Raw genomic sequence first — 8297 nt, forward strand, 5'->3', positions numbered from 1 at the left:
CCCAATTTTCGTTTGTGTAACGTAACATTCTTTATAGTCAAAATATTTTATTGAACGACATAAACTGTGTCACACACATACACGACTTGTTTCATTTGACTGTTTGGGTGTACCGGAATAGCACTCAGTGTTTTTGACATACGGGCAAGCCGCGGTTGTAAACCCCGCCGTGCCTTCGTCTAATCGGTGTGTGCGTAGGGCTCGACCGTGTCTTCCCAGACTAGACCGTAGTGTAGACAGTGAATGTCATTATCAGTGCTGTCTGCATACCAGTGCCGTCGTGGCGAGCCAGCAGAGGAAGCAAAGTACAGTTTGCAGACTGAGGAGGAGGAGGGGATGGAGCGGAGCAGGAGCATTATAGCTACGCGGTGTCCTTGCAGCGAACAGGATACTAGAAGTGGGGGTGACATTAAGAAAATGGGTCTAATAGCAATTAAAAGCTGAGAGGTGTTTTATGAGAAACCCCACTGCGTTGTTATTTAACGAAGCAATGTGATTTCTGTCATAAATATACTGCCCTGCATGGATCGAGGTTTTAACAGAAAAAAGGGAAACAGTCTTGTAACGGGTTGTTACTGGTCTGATTTTGCCGTGTTGTAGAAGTCATCCCACGGCTGATATTTGCCATTAGACCGCCCACAAACATCAAACCCGTTTCGGAATCGAACTCGATACACCCGAGCAGCATTTCAGTCAGTGGAAAAAAAAAACAACAACGACGGGATGTGGAAATTTGCAAAAGCGTGCAAACCCGTTCACTGTGGTCATTTAACCCACCGTGCGTGTTTTGCCCTTTGACAAGCCGAAATCTCTATGTAATGTATTATAGACACTACAACACATCACGAAGCGCAAATGGCACAGTAAATGTTGCATTTTCAAGCTGAAGCGCGATCAGTCCCCTCTTCTCTTGGCGTCATATTGCAGCAGTGGCCATGATCAAACATTGCCTTTTAAACTGAGGATACCAGCTAAATGTTGGTTATCTCAAAACCGTCGACTCAGTAATTCCGCTGTAAAGTAAGAAGGGGAAACACCGCTTTCCACACTGCTGCACGTCAAGCTGTGAAAGACCGAGAGACGGGAACGACTGCTGGTAACGCTTTTATCAGTTGTTTTTCATGGAGTTGATGGGGTCAGCGTGGGGTAAAGCAGACCTTAGGGGAAGGCACAATATGGTTGGGAAAGGCATTTTCATTTGCAAAGTGAAATGTTTTTGACCATTGTTTATCAGCCTTACATTAACAAGCTAATGGAAGAGAGGGGCTGGGTGGTGGAGAATTTGGTTTGTCATGTCTGGTCGACTGGTTTTGCTTGTTAAAATTCTCACTTTGTGCTAGAAAGTTTGTCTCAAAACCTTTGGTGAAAACGGTGATGCAAATTTCTCCTGGGGTTCAATTACAAGGACTGAAAAAGCCTTGTTTATGTGAAGTATGGTAATGGCCATTTGGCTTAGTGGTCCATGCAAACAGCCATTGACCTCTTCAGTCCCCAGCGGGGTCAGCGGCCATAAAACATTTAAACTGCTTGTGGATGTGTCATGCTCCATAGCATTTTTTGATTAGATCGTTTTCAGTTTGCGTATTCCTTTATAAAAATCGATTAGCTTAGATAGTGACTGAATGATTTTGTCTGCCTTTTCTTTGTTTTCTAAATTCTTTTTTTTTTTTCACACTCAGGAAGTGGATCTAAACAGGAAACTTCAATCACCATCATGCATGTGTCTAACTACCAGAAGATTTGTGTAATTTGAAAAAGACTTGAGGAGGGGGAAAAAAGGACTCGTATCCAAGAACTCAGTCAGCAGACAAAAACAATAGTAACCCAGTGCTTAGACATGGCCAGCACCCAGACCACTTTCAAAAAAACCCCTTTCAAAGACATGACCTCATTCAAGGGCAACATGAAAAGGCTGTACAGAGAGAGACTGGAAGATGCACCCATCAAGAAGCGAGTGATGGCAGAGATCAACCTGAAGTGTCGTGGCTTAGATTCCCTCCCCAAAACTCCCAGGGTGAAGCGGGAACAGACTGAGGAGCTGCTCCACGACTCTGAGATGGATGTGGAGGGCCAGGCTGAATTGCACGTGGTGGGTTCTGCTAAAGCCCTGGACCTGAGCCCTGGGCTCAAACACACACTGGCCCAATTCACCCTCAGCAGCCAGAGCTCTCTTGGGGGTCCTGCTGCCTTCTCAGCCCGCACCGGCCATGAGCATTCCCCAGCTGGCATGCCTCCGCTGCCCTCCCCTCCTGTTCTGGGAGGAGGCCCTCTGCTAGTTCCCTGTGACAGCTCCACCGAACTCACCCATTCACTGCTGGAAGGAGAGTCCATCTCCTGTTTTGTTGTCGGGGGAGAGAAACGGCTCTGCCTACCCCAGGTGCTCAACTCTGTGCTCCGTGACTTCTCGCTGCAGCAGATCAACACTGTGTGCGACGAACTGTACGTCTACTGTTCACGTTGTGATGCCGAGCAGCTGCACATCCTCAAGGTGCTGGGCATTCTGCCATTCAACGCGCCTTCATGTGGCCTCATTACACTGACGGATGCACAACGGTTGTGCAACGCTCTGCTGCGCCCTGGGGCGGCCTTGCCCGCTGACCCCAGCGGTAAGCTGTCGGCCCAGGGCCTGCTGAAGGAGGGCGAAGCCAGCTTTCAGGTGGAGCACCAGTGTCTGGGGAAGTGCCAGGGTCTCTTTGTGCCCCAGTTTTACACCCAGCCTGAGGCGCCCTGCATTCAGTGTGTTGAGTGTCAATTGCTCTTTTCACCACAAAAGTTTGTCATGCATTCACATAAGTCACCTGATAAGAGGACCTGCCACTGGGGCTTTGACTCAGCCAAGTGGCCCTGCTACCTGCAGCTTGCCAGGAAGTATCAGGGCACACCTGAGGAGCCCAAGCTTAAGCAGCTCCTGGACGAGGTCAAAGAGAAGTTCCACTACCAGCTCAAGAGGTCACTAGACAAAGTAAGTGCCCTTCTGAAAGAGACCTGAGTCTTTATGTATGTTTGCTTGTTTGCATGCCAGTTATAATGATTCTTTTAAGAAAGCCACTTAAGTAAAATGTTTATTATGTTGGACTGTGTGCTTTCTCTGGCTACTTGACTTTTCTTCCCTGTAATGGTGCAGTCCCATAATCTGTGTTTAGCAGGTTTGACTAGTTTGCCATATGACAGGTGTTTTCTTAAATCACCACTGACCTAGTATGTGGGATGGAGGCCTGGGACAGGTGGTGACATCTGCCTGGCCAGGTCTGATCAGACCAGGTTAGGTCAGCTGGCCACAGCTGAAAGAAAGGGAAGTGCCTAATTTGTCTGCGCAGCCACTGGGCGGTCACTGAGAATGTTACTGAATAAAAGAACAATATGTGACTCAGGAAGAGACTTCTGTATTAAAAGTATATGTCAGCAGTTACTATTTTAACTCTCTGTGAACTTTTTAACAAGGTAACTGGGATGGGACTTTTTCACAATTTGGGAACACAGAAAAGAAACGAAAACTAAAGGTACTTTTGTCTGGTTAGTCATTATATTGCATCTGTTAGAGAAGTACTTTATAAATTTGTTATGCATTGCTTAACCACTTGGTCAAAATACTGGTGCTTCTTGATATAAGAAGAATATCTGGACAGTATGAGTCACAGTTGCAGGATTGTATTCATTGCTTTACTGGTAGTTATTACTGAAAATCAGCATGCACAGTCTTCCAAAGAAGGTGATTTTTTGCCAGTTCTTGCTTTGTAAAAAAAATCATGTCAGTGCAGTATTTAAGCCACAAGGGTAGCAAGTTTATTGAAAAGTCAGCATTCAATAGGGGAAAAGCTCTAGATTGTTTCCCTGCCATTGACTAGCTTATGTCTCATTACCTTGCTCTGACCACAGTGGGCTGCCCTTTGTGTATTGTTTTGGTAGAGGGGGGTTGTGTTTTTCTCTGTTTGGTGTGGTTTGGTCACTTGGTTTTGTTAGACTTTTCTAATACATAAAGTATCTATCCAACATCTATCTGACTAAAAATACCTAACAGTTCAACCAGTTCTGATTGATTTTTGGTGAAAAAAGACAGAAGCACTGAAAATATTCAGGCTTTAACCAACTAAACCAAATTTTGAACAGAGAGGGACTCTCCCTATGTCCAAACCTTGCTGGGAAGATTTGGTTGTTAGTTACAGCAGGCTAAGTGAGAGTCTGTGTGGAGTGGAGGTGTGTGCATATTTCTAAAACACAAAACAAGTAACTGTATACCTGATAGGCAGAAGCCTTGCATTTTTTTCTTGTTTTGTTAATTTGGTGTGGGAATACACCAAAAATATTGTCTGCTCTCTTGTCTAGCATCCCGACTGCATTCCTGTCCCGCCTCTTCCCCAGTTGTCCTCCTCCTCCTTCCTCCTGTCTCAGTTTGAGGTATACATCTTAGAAGACGAGGACATTCTTTAATGAAGGCATAGATATTTTAGTATCACATTCCTTGTTGAGCACACACAAACAGTAGCATACACAGACCATAGATACAACACACGTACAAAAACATGCTCAAGGGTGAGTGGTCTTGATGGGTGACATGTATGGATGCACATTGCTTGCGTGACGTCTACAGTTGGTGTGTTTTTATGTGTGAGACATCGCCAGCCTCGGTGTGTGTGTGTGTAATGAGCGACTAACTGGAGGCTAGTATGACACATCTTCGTCTCTCAGTCTCACACTTTGCTGGGCTGTCTTGAGCCTCTGTCTCGCCAGTTTCAGGTGCTGTCTTTTTTCTCTGGGGTGATTTCTCAGTTCGTGTTTTTGGCAGTAGTGACTAGATTTTACCATGTTCTGTTATATGTGAGGGTTTGGCTTGATCAGAAAGGATGTTGTTGAATTATTTTGTAATTGTTTTATGCAACAGTGTCTGTGCAGACAGACCTACGCAGGCACAACAGGCAGATTCCTGAAAAGACAGTTTTCTGTGAATCTATAGGAAGCAGGTGATTTTGGCTGTAAAAGAGGATACCATTCCACCCCCTCAAGTCGGAGCGGATGTGTCACTGTGTGAAACGTCAGTGACCACAGGTGACCTGGCAGTGTTTCTTTTCACTCAGTCAGGGTTCCATTCCTAATACATCCACCCTCTCTGTGTGTAATTGTGTAATTTAGTGTGTGTTTGACTGAACAGGAAGTGAGGCAGACGGACATGTCTTTCACCCTGAACATCCTCCAGACTCTGTCTGACTACCTACCACTGATGTGTGACTCATACTTTCCACATCCCAGTGGATGTCAGTGGAAGGCCAGCCAGGCAGCTTATGGTCACACATGCTTTTTAAAAAGATTGCTTGCCTGCATGTGTTAGTCTTCCCCTGACTGCAGACCTTTAACAACCCTTATTTACACATGATGTCAATGTGCACATTTACAAGAAGTTCATATTTTTACCAGAGAGCTCTGGAACCTCTACAGGAGAAGAGACACACACAGGGGGAGTTATCTGGAAGTTTGTTTTTTTTTTTAACCCACCTTCTCCAATGGCTACTACTCCCATATCCTGTTAGGACTCTTTGGTTTGAGAAGGTGCAGTTATAAACCCCAGGACTTGCTCTATATAAACTGTGCTTTGTGCCCCAAGGCACTTGTTACCCTGTCTACCGATCCCTGCTGTGTAAATAAGGCTTGCTAGACAGACGCCACGAACAGATAGCAACAAGCTGAAGCCATATCTCAAGAATTACTATCCGACAGACAATGAGTTCATTTTGCCTTCATGGCTTGTGACGGATACTTGTACTTTCCACTTAGACGTGATCAAGGTTTTTTTTTTATTTGAGTGACTTTTTTCTCACAAGACAGGAAGTACCAAAAATCCCTTTTGATGATTGTCCCCACCACCTTGTGAAAAATTCATCTTGTCGGAAGACATTTTGTTTATTTGGGCTGTGTGTTTACATGACATGTCAGATAAGCTTGAGCGAAAGAATGTATTACAAAACATCTGAATGACAAAATTCCCAGCATTACTTACATTAGGTCAAGTTTAAGGATGCAACTAACAACGACTTTAATAATCAATTTGTCGATTATTTCTACAGTTAATTGAAAGTATGAAAAACATGGAGAAATCAATGGAAACAAAAGAGAAACAAAAAATTCTTTTAAACAATTCTTTTGTAAAAATTTTTTGTAGTGCATTATTTAACAAAAATAAATTACTTGTCCAAGAATAGAGCTTTTTTATAAAGTGCACAATACTATAAATCCTTAGTGTTAACAGAAATAAAAATGTTTCTGATTTAAAAGAGTTTATATACTGTATTCATAAACATATCATGCTAATGAAAGGGCCAGTGCAAACATGACTACTATAGCTGACGGTTAAAGTTAAATTTGAGTATGGCTAAACAATCCTCAACATATTTACTCTTAGGCTATGTACTCTGCACTGTCCCCGTTAACTTGCATACATGTCATCAATGTTCCTGAACACCCCTATATAACCTTTTTTCTTATTTTCTTTAATATAATGCTTGGCTGTTTACGTGTATGCAAATGAATTTAGCGCCTGTTATTAGCAGCCTACGGAACAACGTTACTTCATGGTTTTAGTTTAGTAATTTCTTAACAATGATTCACAGTGTGTAAAGTTAACAATTTACAGTACTTAGCTCCAGACTTCCCTTCTTCTATAGCTCCAATCTGTCTATTCTTTAGGTGCTAATGCATTGTCATCATGCTCCTGTACCATGACAGATACATAGTGCATATTTGTCATTGGACAGTCACCTTTGTGAAATAAAGTGCTCCCAAACCTTAGACAACTTTGGCCGTCCACTTTTCTCTGCTGCACTATGTTCATGACTATTCACACTTCCACCATTTTTCAATTGCTTTGGGTACAGCTCAGTGATGTGATCACCCAGTCGATGACCTGGCCTTCTGACATAGCTGCATGAATAGGCCCAACTAATCGACAATTAAACTTGTTGCCAACTTTTTTTTGTGTGTGATTTTATCAATAGTTGTTGCAGCCCTGGTCAAATTATTTTTTAAGATAAAGAGATATACACTGGTAATGTTTATAGTTGTGCAACTGTGTGGAGTACTTTTTGGTCTGATTGGCCAGAGTCATGAACATTTAATTTGTAGGCCATGTCTAAGGTAGAAAAATTTGGGAAATAAAAAAAACATTATGAGCTAATACTTTAGCCATATTTAAAAACCTTGGTGAATGTAACCCTATGATAGAGAACGGTGATCATATTTGTGTGTTGATTATTTTCTCCAGCCTTGTTGTTGTGCTGGCCCAGAGTCAGACTTGTCAGAAAGAACAGCCTTTCTCTGTGTCTCCCTGGCCGAGCTGACACAGTGTGGCTGCGGCACAGACGGCAGACAGATGCATCTCTCTGGCTTCCTCTATTTGCTGTTTGGAAACCAGTGACTTCATTACCACAGACCAGTGCAGCTGCACTCTCTGGCTGTCTCTGTCTGTATTCTGGGCTGTCTTCTCTATCTGGCTGCTTGTCAATCAGTCTTTTTTCTGTATCTAATTAGATTTTAACAGGCATGCTAATCATTCACTGTGTTGCTATTGCTATCGCTTCCTCCTTCCTCTATCTTGGTATCTCTCTTCCATCTGCCTGCTTCTCTCTCTTCTAACACATCTTAACTTAAGGCCATTGGTTTTCTCTTCACTCTGCTATACCTTGTTCACTATCATCCTTTTCATTCGGTCCAGACAGTTCTGCTGTTGCTCACGTGTCTGTGACCAGTCAGCAGCCCCTAGGCCCCAATCAGTGTATAGTAATAAAATAAGCAGCCACATGATCAGATATAAGTCATTTGTTACATAGGCAATAAGACCACTTGTGCATGTCTGCAAGGCAGATGGGAAGAAAACCAGTGGCTATTGATCGGGTCTCTGATCTTGATGGATGTGGTGAGTTGTTGGGTGACACAAATAGAGGAGGAAATGGACCAAGAGAGAGGCAGGAGGAAACGGAAGAGGAGTGAAATGAGGAGGCTCTGTGAAAGGGGTTGTGGTCGGTGATGCATAAGCTCTCAACTGTGTTAAGATGTACCCAAGTCTCCCAAGTTCACCTCATCTCTGCTTCAGCTGATGCCTGCATTAATTTTTCTAATGCAGGCAGGCTGGCTGACAGAAAATGTACCTTACCTGAAGGAGGCACTTGAGCAAATGAGGCTGAGAATAGAAGTAAAGAATATGAAAGGAAGAAGGTGAGATGATAAGGACAGGTGGGTCTGGCTGTTGTCCGTGTCACAAACTACTGTACATTTTGGTCATCTTTCACAAAACGGGCCATGTCCAGAGGCAT

At 43.4% G+C, this 8297-nt stretch overlaps 1 protein-coding gene across 1 annotated transcript in view; it reads left to right on the forward strand.

Moving 5' to 3' along the window:
- Nucleotides 1–95: 95 nt before the first annotated feature.
- The window catches only part of skila (SKI-like proto-oncogene a), a 28814-nt gene continuing 20612 nt past the window's right edge, over nucleotides 96–8297 (forward strand). Inside the window, exons 1-2 of the mRNA XM_020591551.1 lie at nucleotides 96–1096; nucleotides 1680–2962. Coding sequence (XP_020447207.1) covers nucleotides 1838–2962 — 1125 coding nt within the window. The 5' untranslated portion in view covers nucleotides 96–1096; nucleotides 1680–1837. The remainder of the gene's footprint in view (nucleotides 1097–1679; nucleotides 2963–8297) is intronic.

Source organism: Monopterus albus, unplaced genomic scaffold, assembly GCF_001952655.1.
Source record: "Monopterus albus unplaced genomic scaffold, M_albus_1.0 scaffold14.1, whole genome shotgun sequence".
In the NCBI taxonomy this organism is placed as follows: Eukaryota; Metazoa; Chordata; class Actinopteri; order Synbranchiformes; family Synbranchidae; genus Monopterus; species Monopterus albus.